The sequence below is a fragment of the Lutjanus erythropterus genome, chromosome 15, assembly GCF_056507025.1.
Source record: "Lutjanus erythropterus isolate fLutEry1 chromosome 15, fLutEry1.hap2, whole genome shotgun sequence".
Taxonomy (NCBI): Eukaryota; Metazoa; Chordata; class Actinopteri; order Lutjaniformes; family Lutjanidae; genus Lutjanus; species Lutjanus erythropterus.
This window is the reverse complement of record NC_139331.1, coordinates 27,140,519-27,163,964: the sequence shown is the minus strand read 5'-3', so window position 1 is coordinate 27,163,964 and position 23,446 is coordinate 27,140,519. Positions and strand designations below refer to the sequence as shown.

General features: G+C 39.2%; 1 protein-coding gene across 1 annotated transcript in view; it reads right to left on the bottom strand.

Moving 5' to 3' along the window:
• The window catches only part of adgb (androglobin), a 67,611-nt gene that overhangs the window by 30,151 nt on the left and 14,014 nt on the right, over positions 1-23,446 (bottom strand). The window contains exons 9-19 of the mRNA XM_084738097.1: positions 20,608-20,684; positions 18,402-18,576; positions 17,874-17,967; positions 15,463-15,616; positions 10,691-10,736; positions 7,962-8,073; positions 7,755-7,818; positions 7,472-7,579; positions 4,721-4,829; positions 3,761-3,899; positions 16-130 (exon numbers count right to left, since the gene is read on the bottom strand). Of these exons, the coding sequence (XP_084594223.1) occupies positions 16-130; positions 3,761-3,899; positions 4,721-4,829; positions 7,472-7,579; positions 7,755-7,818; positions 7,962-8,073; positions 10,691-10,736; positions 15,463-15,616; positions 17,874-17,967; positions 18,402-18,576; positions 20,608-20,684 (1,193 nt within the window). The remainder of the gene's footprint in view (positions 1-15; positions 131-3,760; positions 3,900-4,720; positions 4,830-7,471; positions 7,580-7,754; positions 7,819-7,961; positions 8,074-10,690; positions 10,737-15,462; positions 15,617-17,873; positions 17,968-18,401; positions 18,577-20,607; positions 20,685-23,446) is intronic.

Below are 23,446 nucleotides of genomic sequence, written 5' to 3'. Positions count from 1 at the left end.
AAGGCCCTTGGTCACCTTGTTAAGCTGTGACATGATGGTTTCTTCAGCCCCAAAGATGAAAGGTGTCGTGCTGCACAGGTGAACGTGGTAACCCACCGCTGCCTTCGCATGCAAGGACAAGACATGCCGCCTGGAGGGGAGAGACAGCATTTTGAAAACGTGAACACATAAATCAGGTTTACTACACACTGTCAATTATACTATAAAGGGCGTTCCTGTTTTTTTGACTTATGACCCTTTGCAAAGATGCAAAGTGTCCTTCTTACACTCTCAGATATAAGGGTTCCAAAAGGGTTCTTCCTAAAACGCTAATGTTGTACTCCAGACCGTTTGCTTGTTAGGAGCCCTCTGTAAGACTAAGGGTTCAAAAAAGAAAAGGACCCTTTTTATCAAAAGGATGAAAGGAGGAGTTCTTCAAAGACTGTGGAGATCCTTGAAGAAGTCTTTCATCAAGCACTCCATCAAATATAAATTGTTCTTGGAAAAACCCACTGAGAGGGTATTAGATAGAACCCCTGAAATATACAAGGTTTCTCAGTAGAACCCTTGGGTGGGTTCTGGATAAAACTCTTGGAATACAAAGAGGGTTCTCAGAATAACCCTCTCATTGGGTTCAAGATAAAACACTTGGAACATTAAAGGGGTTCTAATTAGCTGACTCCAAGACAATCAACAAATGCAGTTAGCATCTTCTGAACATGTCAGATCATTTGGACACACTGCCACTGCAGGAAGAGAAGAGGAGAGTGGATAATATATTTTTACCCTGTTTCATTCTGAATTTAATTAATTATCTGTGTGCATGTTGTGTTTTGTGAAGGACGTACAACTCTAATTTCATTGTACAACCCTTGTTCTAAAATGACAGTAAATTGAATCCTTGAATGCTTGAATGAAATCCCTTTCTAGTGATTCTATGTTTGAGGCAAGGAAGACTGAGTGGGTCAAACAGTCAAAGTGCTGTAGCCTAATGTCCTGTCTGCCAAGAGCCGAGCTGAGTTCACAGGACCCGATCAGGCAGGCATGAGGCAGTGGAACCCCACTCCCTTGGCCCCATTAGCTTTACATAATTCAGCCATCACGGCCTAACTAGATGGACGAGGCGAGTGCTGTAGAAGAAGAGGACGGCATACAAAAGGGAAATGGATGGGTGAGAGAGAAAAGAGAGTCAGGAGTATGGGAGAGAAGAAAAGAGGAAAACACGTGAAAAGGGAGAGGGAAAGAAAGATCTGCACAAGACAGATGTTTGTATGATAAAGAAGAAAGCATGCAAGGTCAGTGGAGAGACTCAAGAAAATAACACACAGTGTACAACATACACTGACAGGCACAAATGAAGAGAAAGAAAGTGGTTCTAAAATGCCCAAAAGCCTGGACATATCTGGTGAGATGGTACTATCGGGCGTATGGCCATAATAAGTTGAGTGCTATGTGTGTGATTATGGCTCAGTGGTAATTGCACTGCTGCATACCTGCACCTGACCCCAGAAACTAGGCCCTCTGCTTCTAGGCCAAGTAGCACCCATTAATAGAGACTAGGACAGATGCTTTTTACTGCTTTTCAGAGCATTTGAGGTAGGCAGATATCCTCTGCTCACTTTACGATGGCTTTAAGTAGATCTCTGCATAGCTGTAGTGAAACACTTCCTTTCATCAAGAGTTCCCACAGGTGCCGTGCAAAAAGAAAAAAAAGCATACATTTTTGAAACAGTTTCTCATGATCAGAATTAAAGGTTTAACCTTAGCAGCATTAGAGCCGTGCTGACGAGCGCTTAGGGTAATTTAATGTTATGAGGTGTTAAGTGTGACAGTGGAAAAATAATGTGAAGAACTGTGAGATGGGATGACATGTTGTTTAGATACATATACATGAAATATGAAAAAGGCACCAGGGAATCACAGCATTCATTTCACAAGATGAGTATTACAGTTTGTCTTGGACCTGTATGAAACTCCTTCACACAACTCCAGTATTTCTGATTTTGCTCGAAATTCTTTATTGGCACTTTGGTGAAGAAAGGATGCAGTAAAAGCTGTAGCATAATGAATGCCTGAATTTGTCTAGCGTAGGTGCTCGTTGTACTGTAAGTCTTACATGTCAACAACAGTTCATGGACACAGAAAGATCTGCACACAAGAATTAAATTAATGAAGAAAGGTTTTAGAAAATGTCTCTGTCTCTATTTATAAGAGCATTTCAATATGACATCTTAACAAGTGCAGGTACAGAGTAGGGCTGGACAATTCTTTTTTTAATGTCTTTTCGTTACCTGTGATGTGAAAACATCAGACTTTTACACAGTCGGAGAAAGTAAGTGTCTGTCCTCCTGTAGTTCAGCTAGAAAATCAGCACACTGTGGAGCAGCTGCTGTTCAGTGTTACCTGCCCTGCACGCTCTGCACTCCCTCAAGATGTGAATTAAGGATTTATTTTGACCAAATGAGCTAGTGATTGTTGGAACAGTGGAAAGACACACCAAGACATTTTTGGTGAGTTTTATTTTGTTTCTCTCGAGTCTGAATGAAGCTGTTGAAATTACAGTGTTGCCAAGGGAGTCTGTGCAGTTTGGCAACAGCTGTTTATGATTAAACAAAACTAATCTTGCTCTTTAAAAAAATTGTGCTCACTTTCCATAATGTTGTCAGACATTAACTTTAGCTATTTGAGCAAAATTAGCACAAGTAAACAAGCAAACATCATCTGGCCTGCATGCTCCACCGGTGTACTTTGGTGAAGTGGCTGACAGTGTGTCACCTGAGCACCTGAGACTCAGTTTACAGCCTGCCATGCTGTGACACTGCTCTGTGTACAATGACACAGCTAAAAAACAAGAGCTGAAACTTGTTTACCAACCACTCATTTCACCTTCTCTCATCAGTTAACCACAAGCACACGTCAAGAGGATTTTTGCCAGCTAATATAAAAATATATTTAAGATTCCCCTTCACAAAATCCCTTGCTGATATGTTCTCCTTGTGCATTTTGTAAGCTTCTGTCTGTCTGTTATTGTACTGCACACTGACAAAAAACAAAAACAAAATGCATGCTCAATCGGAAGATTTTCAGTCAAGAGAGAGGTCTCCAACAAATGATTATAATCTTGGACTTTCATGCTGTGATACTTTTGCTTATCTATGTTGGCACACACAGTACTATACCTATGTAAACAGGTATATGTACAAATTAAGGTTGAACAAGTTCACACGACAGTTGTATTTTGTTGTCCAATGTGTAATGCCTGATGGAAAGAAAATATTAATTTTACCACGGGTTGTGTTGTTTGATGGAAGCATTTGCTTTTGTGGCATGTTTTTAATTTTTTGTTAGTGTTAGAGCATTTTGCAAACAAAATATGGCAACAAATGGCCTGTTGGTTTAGGCCTGTGTGAATGGTTTTGAAAATGTAACTTCTGAATGGACAAATGGACCTGGAAATGGACTTACAAAAATTGTAAGTCAGAAAACCCCTGATGAGATTAGACTGGTCACAAGTAAAGCTTTTTCCTAGTATGGTGCACAATATTTAATTAATCAAAAAATGTCAATTCATACTACCATGTCAAATATGGAACAGCGTAGTAAAGGACGAATACTACTACTGTGGTAGTAGCAGCTGGTTATTCTGATTAAGATAAACATACGTTGCAGAGTCTAGGAACACAGATTTGTGATGTTCTAGTCTGCATCTGCTTATGTATCTAGGCTTTTAATTATGACCAATACAGTGCTTAGTTCTCAGTATTCATCAATGCTGTCCTACCCTGGGGGTAAGTTAAGCCTGGCTGCCTTTGAGGAGGTGGTCTTGATGGTGAGAACTGGCAGCTGAGACTGCAGGCTTTTCCAGGAGTATGGCTGGGCAATGAGCAGTGCAGACCCACATGCTGCTGACATTTCCTTTTCTGTGAGGTGTGAAAGAGGGGAGACAAAATGTATACTGGTCACATAACAAAGTCAAAAATACACAAATACAGTAGGTAACATAAACAAAATGTTTAAACATACATTTTGTAAATGTTTACATACACTGTATATCCTAAATAAAGTGCATGGTTGGTGCATACTTAGATACAGAGTAGGAATATAACAATACCAAAAAAAAACAGCTCACTTCAACTATAGGACTTCAACCTATTTTATATACAGTTTATGGCTTCAGCACCCTATTTGTCATGCAGTACTCATTTTTAGACAGGCAATAGTTACATATTGCTCATTTACATAATAAATCTGATGTGTACAGCATCTGTTTGTGTAAAAGTTGTTTTTCTTTTTAACTAAAAGTTCTTCTGCTTTCCTTCTTTAATAAAATTACCCAGCCATGACCTAAATATGTGCAAAATAGCCTGAACTGTCTTTGGCAATAAATGTTTGAATTATGTATGTACAATCGCAAAACAAAAACAAAGCAGCAGTCAGAGACAGTCTTGACTGACTGTCATGACTTTAATAAAATAAAATAATAAAATAAGATAACAATGAAATATTGCGGTAGATATCATCACAGTCTGGTATGGTATAAATACATTTTTAATGCAATATCACTGTATTCAATATAATGTTACAAATCTAATGGAGAATTAGAGTGGAGTTTTGATTCAAGCTCTTTACATTACTTGCACTGTCAGAAAATCCTTTTTGTATCCGAGGTGTGTGTGTGCGTGCGTGTGTGCATGTGTGTGTGTGAGTGTGTGTGTGAGTGTGTGTGTAGATAAATCCTTACTCTCCTCATTTGTATCTCCCCAGAGAAGCAGAGCAGAGAAACTGATGAGGATCTGGGAAGGTTGTAGGCTGTCCACACACAGGTAGTGAGTGCCTCTCACCTCTTCACACTGGGGACACACGCACACACACACACACACACACACACACACACACACACACACAGGTCTTAGTTATCAGTAAGAAAGCAGACAAGGAAAGGAACAAGTGAAAGAGAGGAAGAGCAGAAAGCCGTAGGGAGGGATGATGGATAAACTGATAGAAGGGTGGCTTAGCAGGAGAGAAGCTGCAGGAAAATACAGAAGGAAAGAGGGAAAGAAGGGGGGGAAAGGTAAGTAAGTCAAGGAAATAAGAAGATATAGAAAAGAGCTGAGTGAGTTAAAGATGCATTAACAGTGACACCTGAATAGGAGAGGCCAAGAAGGTGAAATTTGCGAACTGATGAAAAAGCAGTTGGCAAGGAAGACAGAGAAAAAGACAAAGCAGGAGACAAAGAGAGGGACAGAGAAGACAGATAGAGAAGAAGAGAAGAGGGAGAGGATGCACAGTGCTCAGAATGACAAGTAGACTCAGCAGTCTATACACACAGACATGCAAACACACACACACACAGTTGCACAGAAAGTCAGACAAAAGCCTGCACTACACACGCACACATGCACACACACACACACACACACACACACACACACACACACACACACACACACACACACACACACACACACACACACAGCCACTTTCAGACAACAACAGAGGTGAGTATATTGGGATGCATATTATACAGTCAGGGCACTTTGAGAACTTAACAGATTCATTACTCCCTGAAAACAGGTAGAGGAGCGCTAACAGCAAGCACAAGTAAGGACCACTTTTAACAAAAACACCAAATTTGGCTTAATTTTCTGTTGTTTTGGCCACAGTGAAGCAGATCATGGTTAAATTTGAAAATTATTTAAAGATCCTCCTCATTACTTACAAAGCTTTGCATAGCTTGCAATCACTAGATATCCATAGAGTCAACCCTTCCTAACCCCGCCCCTTTTTGCTCTGTGCTCCAATAACACTTGAGCAAGCTAGGTATCCTGCAAAACCTTGCTATACATAATCAAATCTAGTATATAGTTTGCTTTGCTAATTTTAGCATAATGTTAGCTAACTAGCTACCTATCGATTAATGTAGACCAGCTAGCTCCTGTTTGGCTGACATTAGCAATCAGATGTAACTAGCTAGCCAAGGACTGATGTAGCTTAGTTAGCTACTATTTTGGGACATGTCTTGAAGGGAACCCCTGACTCGCGAAAGATCTTGTAAGAGCTATTGTTTAAACTCAAACCATGATGTTCCCTGAACCCTAACCAAGTGGTTTGTGAGCCTAAAACTACCCAGATTTTAACCACAGTGTTGTCACATTATAAAATACAATTCGTTTGAACAAAGTGACAAGAAAGAAACACATAAATCTCATGAGTATTCTGCACATTAAGGGTTCAACCCCTGTTTTTCTACTGAGCAAAACACTAATTAACTAACTACCTAATGACTGATGTAGACTAGTTTGCTAGTGTATTGCTAAAATTAGCTATCAATCATCATGTTGGTACCTAACAACTGGTGTAGGCAACATTAGCTAGCTAGTTAAATACCATTGTGCTACAGAGCAACACTAGCTAATTAGCAATCTAACTACTGATGTGAACTGATTGGATTGCTGGTTAACTAGCATATTGCTAACATTAGCCAAGTTAAGATGTGTCCCGCAGCATCATTTTTTAACCATCTTCAAAATGAGTTTGTCTTTTCAACATAGATGAGCCTAGCAAATAGGCTCAGGACTTAGGAAGGGTCACTTGCTGACTCCTCAAGAGGCCAATGGATCTTTTGGTCCTCAGATAAATGACCTGTTCACATAGCCTTCCTCTGTGTAGTCAGAGAAACAGACCTCCACTAAATGTCAGCAAACCTGGTTCATTTTTGGCCTTGGAAATAGTAGTTTTTACAAAAACAGCTCAACTGAACTCTCAACGTCCACTTACTAGCTACTTGAAAGGCTGCTAACATCTGCTGCCAAGGATGTTTCTCTTCATCCCTGAACACATCCTGCCTACTTATCATGTGACCTAAGTTTCATACATGACTACTGAGCCATCTCCATGACAACTGAGCAAACTCCACCTCCTTATGAAGTATGAGATATGAATGAAAGTTCCAGAAAACTGTACTGAGACTGGGCATTAGGTTAAAGGGATAGCTCAGATTATTTGATGAGAGTTTGTATTAGGTACTTATCGATAGTGTATTCAGTGTATTGTCTGCAGTAGATGCTGAAGCATCTTCAAAAAAATCTGAACTCTCCCTTAAGACTGTTCTTGTCAATTAAAAGTATCTTCTTGTCATGTTTTTCTGGATATCTCTGTTGTCTTTCCTTGTTTTCATGGTAGTTTTTTTCATTACCATTGGCCTGTAGGCACCATCACAGGCAGTGTAGAAGAGACGGCAAGCTAGTAAACGTGACTGTAAACAAATCTATTCTTTGCAAATGTGAGGGCTCTCCACACATTTGTTAGAACTAAAGGATACACAATACATTTTGGTGACCAACACTGAATATAAACATAACTTTTGTTTGTTTACAAGAAAAGTCCAAATTGAAGTTACCATTATTCATCATTAATCACACATGTTAAAGTATTGTATGTACTCGTGTGCAGTTCTTAGTGCACATGCATGTGTGTATTTGTATGTGTGTACTTCAGAGCTTGCTACAGCAGATGTCACAGGGAGGGATCCGGCAGTAAGAGAGTGTGTAGATGATCCAGTACAGTTGGTGCTTGTTGCAGATTTGGACAAGACAGTGCTCTGCAGACATCAAAAACTAAATTAATAACAATATATCCATTGCTAATAGCATTAATCTGTGAAAGCACAAACACATGGAATCATGTGTAGAAATAATTGGAGAGCTTACAAAGTACCAGCACTGATTGAACATGCAGAAATTAGTCACTAGATCAGTTGGTGATACATACTGTACCTTAAAATAAGACTTCTGGATATGATGTGGGTACATCTGTGGTTTATGGAACACCAAGAGAGCCCTGGAAGAAAATACAAATTATTTTTTTGCTTAGACATAAAAGCATTTCTTGATGAAGTTTTTAGGCCCCTCTATGTTTATCTATTTCTGCAGTATGGTTGCAGTGCATGAGTATATATCTGTGTGTGTGCACATGTGCCTCACTGAAAGCATTTAGCAAAGTCATCTAGGTCCATCCAGGTCTCCTGCAGAATGGGTTTGACAGGAGCTGAGGGTTCCTCAGGTACGGGTTCCTCCATTGCACTTTTGGGACGATCTGGAAGGAAGGTTCAAATTCCACGCTTTAGGGCGGATCAATTCATGATTATAAATGTATTTATGGTAGCACTTTAAATTAAGGTACACATATTCACCATTAAGTAGTTGCTTATTAGCATGCATATTAGTTGCATATTGGCTATTTATTCTAAAGCATTTATTAATGCCTGCAATGTTCTGCAAGAGTTTTCCTTCAATAACCTCCTACTTGCTGCTTATTGATATAGTACTATTATCCTTATATAAATGCTGACACTTGTCAATATTCTATTTCTCAGGGACAGGTTCCATTTAGAAACATAAATCCCACAGGGAAATAAAATATTGCCAAGAGTTTATATTTATACAGTATGATAATATACTGTATGAAGGGGATATGGTTGCATATCTGTGTGATCATTTACACACTAAAAAACACTCAATGTATACAATTGTAATAGTACAATAAATTTACTAAGTGTGAAGAGAAGGCAACTTTAGAATAAGGAATTTGTGTGGGTTAATAAGTGTTAAACTGCAAGTGAATTAGCCACTTTATTGTTTTTATACTTATGTGGACCTATGTGTCTGAAATATAGTTAAATTGAATTAAGAAGATATTCTGAGGTAGAAAGATTGAATTTAGTTAGTTCTTTGGACCACCTTATGGCCAAGTTGTTGTAGAATCCTGGTCATACACAATAAAGCATTAACAGAGATTTAAATTGACTGATAAAGAGCCAATGTGCCACTAATATGCATACTATAAAGCAACGAGTGAGTGGTGAATATAGGTACATTAAATAAAGTGTTAATGCATTTCTAAACATTTTTGTTGGGTTACTCAGCGTATGGTAGCAGGTTTGCAGTACACAGCTGCCTAGCTGAGAGATGGATCAAAAAGCAAAGGACTTTATTCATTATTGCTAATACAATTTAGAAGAATATCAATACAAAAACACGTTTTTATCAAGCTGAGGAGCATCCAAGGTGTCTGGTGCTTTTCATGCTACGCTTAATACCAAATAGATATAGAACTGCCTGTGAAATCTCCCATTTCAAATTGCTGTGAGTAACAAAATGCCTTTCCTCTTGTGACTCATAGCAAGTTATCCTAGACTCAAATCATTATCTGAAACACAGTGAGCCAAATTGGCCAAACTCCCACATAATGGCATAGTGTAAGCGCACATGCACATCCATACTCCCACTCACCGACTCCCACTAACTCAATGCATGCAGAGCAAAGTCATAGACATATGCACACAGACACACTCTCCACCCAAAAAAAAACACACACATGCACACACACTCACACATGTACACACAGTTGCTCTGCCCCCAAGCTCTTCTCAAAGCGAGAAGTCTGATCAGAAGGCTGAGGCGGCGAGGGCCAGCGTCTCTGCTGCTGAGCAATGGTGGTCTGCTAACTCAAACTGCAGGTGTTACTAAGCAACTAAACGGGGGCAGAGAGAAGGCAGGGAATTGGCTGGTTGTCATAACGCATAATTTCAGTCCCATCTTCTTCAAAGCGTCTTGGCCAACTGATGGAAGCATGGAGAGAAAGATGGAGGGAGTGGAGGCGAGAGAAGCAAATACTTCTAATCACATTAATTGGACTACGCTGCACAGATGCTGTTCAGATCAACCAGTAATGAAGACCTTCAATTAGCGTGACCGGACATCCTGAAAAATTCAGGACAGTCCAGAATTATGAGCAGTTGTCCAAAATTCTGTCCTGTTTATGCCAAAAATTAATTAAATTAAATAAATTTAATTAATTAATTATTATATAATACAAACAAGCTGAGACAAGAGCTGTCTCTATGCTGTGAGACTTGAAAGCAAAACTGTTGAAGAGACCTGATTTGATGATCTAGTAATATTCTAAAATGCTGCACTGAACTGTTGTCTATATTGGAGCTGCCAAATTGTCATAAATAATTAATAACCTGTTGGAGATATGTGCAACAAGCCGCTGCTGTCACCAGAATAAAGAATACTCTTCAAATGAGAGAATCATTAAAGCTACTGCAAGGAACTTTCATATTTTGTTGAATTTGGAGGCCCCTGTGAGCGAAAGCTGGAGGGTTTTCACTATAATAACCAAAAATATACCTTCAAGAATAAAAGCATCTAAATAAAAACGTATTCCTGCGTCTTTTTAATTGGCTAACATACTACTCACTGTGACTTTGGCTGGGAAAATGTAAACACAGGCTTGTTTCATCTGATTTCAAGGAGAATCTGACCCAGTGGTAGCCTTTAAGAACTTAACTAAGTTAACTATACAGAAACAGCCAATCTTCTCACAGATGGTCTTGTTTGCTTACGTGAGTCATATGGAAGCATCACTATTAAACTGAGATGGCTTTATATCCAGTTAAAATCCCTGGTAGTAGCTTTAAATTATCAATTAGTCTAAATTTATTAGCCTGGTACATTAAAAGTTGTTTACACTCTGAATCCGAGAAAACATTCACATAAAATCTCTGTTATAAGCTGTAATTTCATTTTAGAGTTACTAAAAAGGTCCTATTAGTTTTGGGAAAATATGTCAGTATCACTGATGTGTTTAGTGCAGATTATTTTCAACATGAATGAGGGGTACAGCATTGCAAAGAAACAGCTTTTACCATTGGAGATGTCATCATCGTCCTTCTTCCTGTCCTCTGCAGTAACCTAAAGGGACAGAGAGAGAGTTAGAGAGGCATGAACAGTGAGTTGCTGATAGAGTAACACTGCCAGAGATACGCCTCCACCCTCTAGTGATTCCATGCCAGCTGTGGTGTTGTGCCACTCTCGCCGAACACCACAGGACACAAGACACGGTTTAATGTGACAAGGGCTGCTCCCCTCCTGCTAAAAACACCACCAGGGAACACCAGCTCTAATTTACTTGGACTGTCAGTGACAGATGAGGAGTTATTATGTTAGTTAGCATGTTATTTCTCTTGGAGGGGAATTACTCAACAGCTCTGATTTCATGCTCGTCTGCCCAACACAATAAAGAAATATAGCTAATGAGTCATTATCAAATCCTTCAAATAACATTTTCCTCTGTCTGAGCAAGACAGGAGACGATGTGGTCACAGCTGCTTTGACAACAAAGCTAGATTCAAATGCAAGGATGGGTACACCTGTATCAACTAGCGTAAGTGTTTCAAGTAATGCACCCTCGAGTAAAAATCCTGGTGAGTATCCAACAGTTTACTCAGCTCTGAATAAGAATTATGGCTTTGTGTCGTGTAACTTCAAAGCAACCCCGGCCAAGACTCTATTGAGTCAGAGTGAGTGTGTGTGTCTGTGAGTGTGAGTCACCACTTATTTGAATAAGTACCCAGAGATCCAGACAGATGGAAAAAGCCATTGTGATCGGGAGGCAACACTTGATCTCATCTCTACCACTCTAGCAACAAAAAAAAGTAATGTGTGTGTAAAACAAGCTCTAAGGCATGATATGTCCTGTCTACCCACAGCATGCCATTTTATTAGATAGCTTACCTGTGTATAGTCAAAGGATGGTGAAACTGATAGATCTTGCACACAAGGCTCCCAAGATTTTAAGCAGCTCCTTTCTGAGGAGAAAGCTGTATTTTCTCTGATCAAATTGCAGTCTTGGGTTGATGGATGGGAGAGGGCGCATTTCTTTAATCCCACACTTCATGGGGCTTTATTTTACACAGCCAGACTTAAGTCTCCGCTCTCCAAGAGACTCTTTCCATATTTCACATTTTTCCCTGAAGTGTCCCCCATTTCATACATGAAAAATAACATGAAAAGTTAAAAAATTCTTTGTGGCTATTCACACTTCACAGGCACAAGGGAATGCATTGATCTCAGAGCCCAGATTGGACTTTGGAGAGTACAATTTTCTGGCACAAGTAAACTGAAACCATGTAGGGCAGTGATACTCTACTTGCAGCCCCTCTGACCATTTTCCAATTCACAATAAAAATAAGTTGACGGACTGTTTTTTTCCCAGGAAGGAGGGACATATATGGCAGTTTTGTATGATGGGATGACTTAGGTTAGTGATAGAGAAGGCTGATGTTTGTGTGATAGGCTTTTAGGATTTAAAATGGTATTTTGGCAAACATTTCACCTTTAAGAAATATTGCACCTGTGATTTGAAAATTACAATAGGTCATACTGCGATTTTAAAGAAACTTTGATTAACTGTTAATACCTATATAGGGTTGTAATGATTCATTCATGCATCCAATACATCGGGCTTTAATGTGTAAGACACGAGTGCATCAGATCAGATGGCTTGTATCTGTGAGAAACTGAATGAGTCGGAAAAAAACTGGCACAGCAGTAGCGTATCGATACATCTCATCAGGACGCGCATATGTTTCATTTTTGGCATCAATGAAGTGCCGCTGTACCTTTTCTCTGTTTCCTCTCTACCCCTGCCCCTGCCTGCACTGCTCTTGCTGGACGCCTGTTGCCTTGCTCACACAAAACAAGCGTTCCCCCCTCCCTTTCCTGTGTCTCTTCTTCATTTCCTCAAAACAGACCGCGCTGAAAACAGAGAGCTAAAGAGAAGCCAAAGTTACACAGAAATAAGTGTGCATTTCATATCGAAAGAGCTTGAATTTGCTCTTCATCCTGTCTCCGGTAGAAGAAGTTTATGTTTATGATTTACGTTTATAAATTATTCATATATTTCAGTGTTTGCATGATGGAAGAGGTTCCAGCTGTTTAATGTTGTGTAAACCTGTGGTTCCCAAATGGTGTGCCGAGTCAGACTGATGGGCTGTGATGCAAGTCCAGGTGTGCCTTTGGATTTTGTGACAACCAAAACTTACTACTGGAATACACAACTATTTAAAAAGTTATGAATTCATTTTTAACCTACTATCACAGTACTTTGTACGTACTAATTTTCCAATACAGAGGCAAATTATGTACACTAAAAAACTGACTGATCGATGCCAAATTATTTTTTCCCACCCCCTCGCTGGGACTTCAGAATAGCTTGTAGTTAGAGATCAAAGTAATGCCAAATGTTTGCTGAATGAGTAAGTGTCTGTTTATGAGCCATAAGAAATCATTAATCATCTTTCACAAGGAGTAGATGTTTATAAAGATTAAATTGAGCAACATATTAACGGAGTCTAGCGGGCAGTGAAACAGAAAGTCAACTCCAGAGTGTGTATTTTCCTTGAAGTGGGCTTTTTGTTTTCAGGATAACAGGCTCAGACAACTGACAGTTATAAACAGACATTGCGCTCGTCTTGCGCTTCTGCCGTGTTTCTGCAGCCTGCCTGAGCTTCCTAGGGAGGAGAGGAGGGGGGGACAACTCACTTCAACCACAGACTATATTCTGAATAGGATTTCAACCTATTTAATATACAGTCCATGGCTCCAACTAACTATTTGGCAGTACTCATTTTTGGATGTGAAATTGCTACATATTGCTCCTTTAATTTAAGTTAATAAGCCAGTTAATATGAATATGAGAATTTAAAAAAAAACATAACTGACCCTCTAATGTTTACTCATTTTATTTGATAAATAACCTTATTATTCACATTTGTTTACTAACTGGCCTCCTGCCAAAGTGGCCCCCAACCAAAGCAAGTTGAGTTGGTGATTTAGTGATTAACCACATTCCAAGCATATTTGAGGTTAAAACAGTGCAGTTACACCAGACTCTAATTCTTTAACCCACACTACTGTTGAGTGAGTGAGCCATTGAGGGTATTAGGGACACCATGTGACACCACCTTCTTCTATTCTAGGAGCCAGGCACAAAAGTTGATACTGTTGGCCAGGGCTGACAGAAACAGACAGAGGGGTCAAAATAGCAAGAGCCCGTTCTCGCTTGATGTACAGTCCCCTCAGCATGTGACCCACCACGTGCTTGCGAAGAGCAGGAACAAACACCAAGTAAAAATGTGGCACACATATGACAAATACACAAACCAATCTAAATGAGTGCGTGTGCGCACACACATCAAACGACACATCAAATTAGCGTGTCCATACTGCCCTAGCCTAACCGCTCTATAACTGGTCACAGTTACACAAGAGGGCGATTAATATGAACTCTATTTTTTCTCTGTATGCTAGGAGTGAAGTGTAATAATGAACCCCCCAGGAGACGCAGACACTGATGGCTCACCATCTAATTGCACTGCTTTTTTCATCAGCGCAGTACACGACCTCTCCCTGTTTGAAACCCACGCGCCCCGTTTGCCACCACCACACACCAGAGATTCTCTTTTCCCATCTCCCTCTGTTTCCTGCACTGCTTTCATCTCTCCCTGTCCAACTGTCTTTCCATTTTTCAGCCTCCCTCCTTTCTTATTCGGTACAGTTAACCCCCCTCATGATTCCTCTCTATCTTTGTTTCTATCCTCATCTGTCTGCTGCCGCTGCTGCTGCTTCTGCTGCCTCCCCCCTCATCTCCCTTCCCTTGCTGGTTCTCTCTTTAGTGCAGATGTGCCCCTGGTCAGTAGTGGCCTGGCTGGGAGACAACAGAAGTGACTTTGAGACTGGGGGATGGCAGCCTTGTTGTCACTGACACACAGAGCCACTCTGATGAGCCTTCAACTGCATACTTACAGCATAGACAGAGGGGAAAAAATGAAGTGAGGAAATAACAACAACAGGCAACAAAATTTTGTGGGCAGCTGCTGCTATCTTGGTTTTTGGACATGTGACATGACGCTGGGGTTCAAAAATCTTCATAGCTATTTAAAGGAGCAATATGTAGCAACTGCATACAGCCGTCCAAATAGTGAGTTGGAGCCATAGACGGTATGTTAAATAGGTGGAAATCCTATTAAATATACAATCTATAGTTGAAGCGAGCTTCCTACCCCCTTCTCCCCAGACATGAGGAGGCTCAGGCAGGCCGCACGAAGCCTGCAGGAGCAGAAGACATGCGTAACATTGTAAAACAAAAAAAAAAAGAGGGACGATAAGTCCTCCATCGTAACTGAACAGCTGTTTATAACTGTTAGTTCTCAGTCAGTCTCAGACTCCACTAGCATATTGTTCAACTTAACAGTTCAAAAAAGTTACACCTATTTCTCAAACAGACACTAACTTATTCAGCGGACGCTCAGCATTAATTTTCACTCTAATTAAATTGAAACGGGAATACAAAAACAGGCCAAGATTAGAGATTTAAAAGGGAGATACCACAGCTCTAGGGTTGTTGTCAGAGAAGCAAGTATTTCAATTTGGCACGTTTCCTTAATCTCTAAGTCTTTTTATGATGTATTACAATATATATATTACAGATTTCTCCTTTAAATACATGGCTAAGGGCAACCATAATTAATTTAGGTTCTATATCTATATTCAATCAATATATATAAATAAATTCACACATGCTGGCAGTATACATCAACTGTGTGCCCCGGTGGACACTAATTTCTACAGTTTGTACCTCTATTTTGTCTGGTGTACTGTTTGGTGAGTCAGTGGTGCGTTCAGCTGCATCAGGCTCAAGGCCTTCTCGGCTTTCAGTCTCCTCTCTCTCAGCAATGGACACCAGAGGGGATCCATGGGAATGCTTCCTCTGAGCGCTCTGCTTGGCCTCTCTGACACACAAAGACACATGTTCATGCTACATGTTATGTGCACATGCATTATATCATAGTCATGACATATACACACTTCATCTCATGGTAACACATTTAAAAGCAACACAGCATATCATCTACCACACAAATGAGTCATGCATGTCACATTATACACATTAAATGACACTAGGGCAGCATTTCCCTTCGTAACACTGCTTTGATGTGGGTTTTTTTATGTTGGATACATCCCTTTTAGTGAGTCAAGCAACATTTATAACGCCATAAGCTTTGAAGCACAGATGTGGGTTCAAATTGCAGAGTCTGACCAATGTATTGGTTGTCAACCATGTTATCAGCCCTATATTGACTATATATATGTCATCCGATGTGCACCAATATGAGCACTTTTTTTTTAACATATTGCTGATTATTATTTGTTAGCTTTTTTATACAGCATTTTAGGTATATTTGATCCTTCTTCTTATTTCAGGTTTGATAAATATACATATTTTGCTGTCTTTGTTTTTTATTTATAGTAATTTATAATTATTAAAACTACTGCTTCTGTTTCAGTGCCCTGATATAATTTTAGACAATAACCTTTATGTATATTTTTGAAGGATCTTTGCAAAAAATGTGCGTTCATGTATATATTCTATATTCTGTATGTAAGGGTGAGCAGATCATTATTGCAAAATAAGCCCAGACAGGGTGGTGCAGGTCTTCAATCACTCTGAAGGGGTTTTTTTTCCACAATAATGACCCACTTATTGTACATTATCCTGCTTATCACATGGCTACTTTAAAAAAAATAATAGCAATAATTAGATACAAAATATTAATTTTAAAAGTATTTTAATAATTTTAAAATAATGTTATTGCTCCTCGAGAATTTATTATCAGAACTGTGTCCACAGCAACTGTCTGTTCTTCATAGCAACCATCTGTTATTTATAGCAATGACCTGCTATACAGAAAAAACAGACCTTAGAATGCCATAAGAATATCAGAATTGAGTATTTAACAAAGCCATGTAACAAATTAAAAACACTATTGGCTAATATATCAATATCAGAATTCCCCTAATATTTGCATCAGGCCTAAAAATCTAGTAGTGGTTGGTCCCCAGTAGCTACCACTTTACAGTAAGACTACCCTTATTAGGTTATTAATTAGGTTGAAAACATTTTAAAAATATTAATAAAAAATTACAAACAATTACTTATAAACAAATGTGATGAAGCTGACAGCTGATATATGCTGCTCGTGAAGAAGTCAACAAAAACGGTAGTTTTCACAGTAATAACCACAAAATATAAATTTATCTAAATAAAAATCTCCTCCTGCTCATATTGCAATTACTGAAACTGTGATTGCAATATGTAATACGACTAGTGGGAATGATCATTTTAGTATTAGTATTAGTTTTCATTTTTACCGGCCAGTATACCTGATGAAGGTCGTTTGGACCGAAACGTTGGATATTCAATAAATCACTAGAAAGTGAGACAGTGTGCGGGAGTCTGCTATCTTTTTTCAAATTGAATTTTTCTTCCGACGCACCTGTCAGACATTTCAGGTGTGCAGAGACCTTCTCAACATTGCTTTTTCATTTTTACTGGAAAAAAAAAAAAATGTAATCATGCCGATGTGAAATTTGTTGGGGTCTGCACCAAACATGTTTTCTTTAATCTGAAGAACAAGACTTCTAAGTCAGGTCATCTCACTATGATTCATTAGAATGCTGTTGTCTCACATGTTTTTCCATATTATTCCAACTGCAATTTGGTTCTCGTTCTGTGATTTGGATATTTCATTTGGCCATATTGCATATTCTTTTCAATTTCAATTAATTGTTTGGCCTTACTATGCAGTAACAACTTCTCACAGTGGTCTTGTTTACTTACGCAGGTCACATAGAGGCATCAGTAATAAAATTAAGGTTTCATAACCAGTTAAAAACTCCTCATAGTAGCTACTACCTGTTTCATTCATGTGCCCTGTTGCAGGGAGAAATAGGAGAAGACATGCTGGTACAAGGAGAAGATGGGAAAAAAAATATGTGATCATGATAATGTACTTTTTTTTTATCCCCAGGATGGAAGCTGTTTGCTTTCTTTCTTTCCTCCACATAGAGGTCAGAGCACAGGTTAGGTATAGAATATTGAAATACTCTTCCACCAGTACAGTACATTTTAAAAATGAGCAAAACAGGGGGACAGAAAAGACTCATCTTGTTGCATTTCTTAGTCTTAGATCATTTCAGTGTACACACAGCTCAGGGATAGGGCCAACGCTGCTCTTGACACGGTAGGAGAGAAAAGGGCTGGCAACCTCAATGAACCGCTCTGGTTTTGACAAAGGAAGCTCTGCGAAAAAAGGGAAAAAGAAAAAAAAACAACTCACACATCATGCCAGCACTGCTTTTTCACACTGTGACTCTTTTTACTGCATTTTTCTGTTTCGCTCAGAGATCAGCTGATGTCAGATATGCCCGAGCCAGCAGCTATTTTCATTACAGAAATATTGTAGCTATCCTCCTCCTTTTTTCATTTTAGCATGCGGCACTGGATGCCCTCTCTGCTGTAGGTTCTAAATCTCCTGCATTAGCACTCGCTTCTCTTTCTAGTCATATTTATTTATGACATTCACCTACACTCTATCTCATAAATTTGAGCTTTTTTATTTGTTTGATATCCTCCCCTGCATCCTCCTCCTGGTTTCCCCTTCACCACCTTTTTTCCTGACATAATTTTAACATTTTTTTTAATATTTCCTGCCTCTTCCTCTGTCTCTCACGTACTCTGTGGTTCATCGGTGACCACAATCTTCTTGCGCGGGCGGATGAGTTTCCATCGGGGCACAGGTGGAGGTTTGGGTGGTGCCTCCAGCTGGCATGCCCGCATTCTGGTCAACAGGACAGTGTGGTTGTGCAGCAAGGAGAGACCGTACTGACGAAGAAACTCTGAGGAATTAGCCTGTGAGACAGCACACAGACAAATGCACAGAAATAAACACACGTGCAAAAGACAATCGTGAACATCTCTCATACTAAGAATAACCTGTTATCTGTAACCAACTCTAGGGGAGCATCAAGTCAAACAGTGTGACAAAATGAGACCCAAAATCAGAGTGTGGAGGTGATATAACACCTCCAATGGAGGGAAAATTCTGGAAACTGTCCACCAATTAGGCTTAGCATGAGTATAAATAATTAAACAAGTGAAGCCTGTCAAGGCGAAGCATCCAAATAGAACACGCCATGCCCCCGGGTCACAAGCACTGTTATGTTTCATCTCCACCAGTGACTGGTGACTAAGACAGTATTCATCAGTGACTAAGACAGTAGCCTATACATTTTATAAAGTATTGAAACACAATATGGTATCACATTTAGGGTAAAATCATTATTACGTGAGTAAACTGAATGCAATTTGACCACTTAATAATCATTCTGTCTTTATATTTATTTGGATTCATGTCAGTCAATCCAAATATGTGCAAGAATGTCTCCACGAATGCTGAAGCTTAAGGGGAAAATTCGGCTCTCATGTGGATATCCAGTCAATTTTGTTGAAGCAATTAATGTCTCAGTGTGTGGTATACTGATCAAGAAAACTGAGTTATCCTGCTGCTAAGTCTGTCATTCTTCCCATACAACTACATGCTATTTCAGCTTGGATTTCTGGTCTCCTCCTCTGCATAGCCAGGGGGTTGGGCTAGAGAAATATGTCTGTCACCTAATGCTATCTTTTGGTCAACAAAAAGAACAAGCTATAGGCTAGGGTGGCAATACACTGTGCATCAAACACTCACATGTAAGGCATCCTGGTACATGTAGTGTAGGTACTGCCAGCATAGCTCAGCGAGCAGGAAAACTTTGTTATTTTGTTACTACATTTTCCATCAACACTGACTGGATATCCACAAGAAAACTACCAAACTTTCTCTTTCAATGTCTGCCAATCGTACTGTGTAGGTCATTGCAACCCGTTCTCATCCCAGGTTATCAAATACTGACACTGCACTATCACACCACGGAGAGGTGTCACATACCCATGCACAAGGTGTTCTTCAGCATCTGTGTGAGATGCTGCCAGAAAGCTTTTTTAAACACATGATTAACAGTTGCAGTTGGTTAGGTTTAGGAAAACATTATGGTTTGGGTTAAACTAGAAGGAAGGTTTTTGAGGTCCCTCTGGACAAAAGCTGCAGTGTTTCCCCTTCAATAACCACTGTAATAACAATGAAATTAAAAGTTCATATCTTCTCATGCTTCTTTTTGATTTGCTAACATACTACTCACTGTAACTTTGGCTGGAAAAAACATGAACAAAGGCTTGTTTCTGTTGTGTCTGATTTAAAGGAGAACCCAACCCAGTGGCATGCATTAAAAACAACTATACCAAACCTTCTTGCAGATGGTCATGTGACGTAAGTAAGTCACGTGATGCACATAATGTTGTGTAATGTCAATGTTTGATGTCATACAGAACACAAACGGGACATAAACCCCAGCCTTTTTGGTGAAAGTCCTTTGTTTGTTTGACCCATCCATCTACCCCACCTCTTCTATACGCAGACTTTCATGCTCTTTATAGTACATCACCTGACTTATGACGTATGGGCTGCATCTCATACAGATGATAAAAAAATACCTTGTGTGTCAGTATGAGATGCTGAGGGGTGTGACAAAACATAACTATTTGACAATCTGGGACTAAAACGGTCTGGTCATTGATACAACTCCTAATATCAGAGATGAGTCAACTCTCCACATCTTTGAAATGCTAATGTAGCTACTCTGACCAGATTGAATTCAGATTGTTGTATTTGCATCAGAATGTAAAGCTCTATACTGTGTGCTTCCAAATCTGCAGTGAAGAGCTGACTGCAATCCACAGAAGGCAAAATCAAATTTTCATGCAAATATGTCTTGTGACGTTGTGACTAAAGAACAAAACTTGCTTTGAATGAGTAAGTGTGTGCATAGGAGGAAAAAGACATACCATTTGTCCAAACCCAAAGGAATTGGTATGTGGCTGTAAAGGGTAGTAGCTGGCACACACCACTACCTCAGAGGAAACTGAAAAACACACACAAAGAAAACTAACATAAGCACAGGTAAACCCAGCAGGCAAACACACATAAGCACACACACTCCAAGATGAACAGATACACAAACTAGAATTACCATCTCACTGTCGTATGCCTCTGCCAAACTGCCAGTTTGCAGTTGACATCCATTCATTTTTAGAATTAAGTCTAGTTTTAGTATTAAGTCTATTATTCCAGTTAATAACTTCCAGTGAGAAACAAGCGGCCTTCAATTAGACTATTTTTTCAGAGTACAGAGGACTGATAGAGAGCTGAACACTATGATGTCACAGTGAAGCTGACCTTTGACCTTTTGCATATAAAATGTTGTCACCTGATCATTTTATCCTACTATATATTTATTCATCCTTGTGTCCAGGTGGACATTTGTACCAAATTTGAAGAAATTCCATCCTGGTGTTCCTCAGATATTGCATTCCTGAAAATGAGATGGATGTCAGGTCACAGTGACCTTTGACCAGTTCATCTTTGAGTCTAAATGCACATTTGAGCCAACTTTAAAGAAATTCCATCAAGGACAGACATACGAATAAAACAAAAACATAATGTCTCGGCCACAGCTGTCACCAATGCAGAAGCATAAAAATACATTCAGTTCCCAGTTGAAGAGGTACACAGAACTGAACCTAATGTAGATCAATACAACAGTCTTGCAACAGTCCCGTTTTTGTCAAAATTAAAGCTGATTTAACAGTATGAGCATTTTGGAGGATGTAATATGTCAATGAGGATAATGTAAATAAGACACTTCTTTTCAATAAATCTGAACATTATAGCCTTATGAAGGGATACGTAACTAGTAAAACTGGCAGCTGAGTGTATACACTTTGACTGTGTGACTGACATTGTATTCCTCACACTGTACCACTATACAGGGACTGAAATTACTGACTATATAATTAAACATAGGGATATAGGGAAACTTCTACACCATGAAAAATAAAGCTGATAAAAGACCAAAGAAATGTAAAGTAAAACCCTGAAGTTGTGAAAGCACTATTGGCCTCCACAGGTATAAGTAAAGCAACAAGAGAGAATCTAGGTTGTCTATAGATGGCCCTTCCCCCTATGGTGCATCTTAGAGTATATCGTATAAGGAGCACATGGGCCAGGAGACATGGAAAATCAATTTGAGGGACCGTAGTGAAGAGAGATGTGAGCACTGCTAGACTAATATAAAGGCTACACATTAAGAATTGAACAGAGAAGTGGTTCTCTCACTGCATAGTGAGCATTTATGCATTTTGATTTATGCATTTCAATGGAATCTGACAGTGAGCACCAAAACAGTGAGAGGGTGAGAAGAATGTGTGGGCTTTTTTTGTGTTTGCATGTGTGTATGTGAGCACCATGTGTAGCATTTCCCTGAGGCATTTAAATGTTCTGTGAAGTGATATCACTTTGTGCATGCATGTCATTACATTATGTTAATAGTCAACACTTAAACGATTGTAAACAAGTGGGACTGTGGGAGAGACCAAGGGACAGATTACTGTCAGAGACAGAGCAGGTGGGTAAATATGAGAGCGAGAAGAAATTTAATTCATACTGAAGCCCAATCAGAACAAAATGTCATGGTGTTTCTTTGTGTCAATACTTCAAAAACAATATAAATTATAATACAAGAACATTTTGTCCAACACTGTTGTCGCTTTACACTGAGTATTCTCTTGCTCTTTATGTAATTGTTAACTTGGTTCAAACATCACAAATTCTGCACAATGTAAGTATGATTAGCATGATTATCCCACCATTGTGCCATTTTAAAACTGTATTTCAATTACAAATTTTAAATTATGGGAGCAATATGTAACATGTGTGCATCCAAAAGTGAGTACTACAGTCAAAATAGCGAGTTGGAGCCATAGACAGTTTATTAAATAGTTTGAAATCCTTTTTAATATATAGTATATGGTTGAAGGCAGTTGTTTCCCCCTGCTCCCACCTCCTCACGCTTGAGGAAGTTCAGGCAGGCTGCAGGTGCGCAAGTCATACAACATCATAACTTGACAGGAGCAACTGTGCATGCAAAAATGAGTACACCGTCCAAATAGCATTAATATACCATCATGGAGCCATTGATGGTATATTACATAGGTTGAAATCCTATGTAATATATCTATGTTTGAAGAAAGTCGTCTCCCCTCACCCCAGACTTGTGGAGGCTCGTGCTGGCTGCAGGAACACTGCAGGAGCACGAGACATGCGTAACATCATAAATTGACAATAACAAGTGACAATGAGTCCTACACTGTGAGTCGATCAGCTGTTTATAACTGTCAATTGTCTGTCAGTGCAAAGCTAAGCTAAATACACACTTGAGTTCAGTGACTGCCTGCCAGAATCCATTAACATATAGCTCAATTTAATTGATAAAAACATCTACTCCCTCCAAAAGATTATTAATGATTCCTTAGGACTCATAAACAGACATTTACTCATTCAGTGAACATTCGGCATCAATTTGAACTCTAGTTAATGTGAAATAGGCAAATAAAAATATAAGTTACCAGCCAGAAGAGAAGTATCAAAGGAGGATACCATAGTTTTAACTCTGAGTAGTTCAACTTAGCATGTTTCCTTAATCTCTGATGACATATCATATCATGATCAGTTCATGATTTATTACAGTAAACATATTACAGATTTCTCCTTTAGTAAAGGTCTTACTGTGTCTTTCTACCTCAATGACCTGAGACAACTCCGAGCCACATGCTCCTTCCTGAGGAC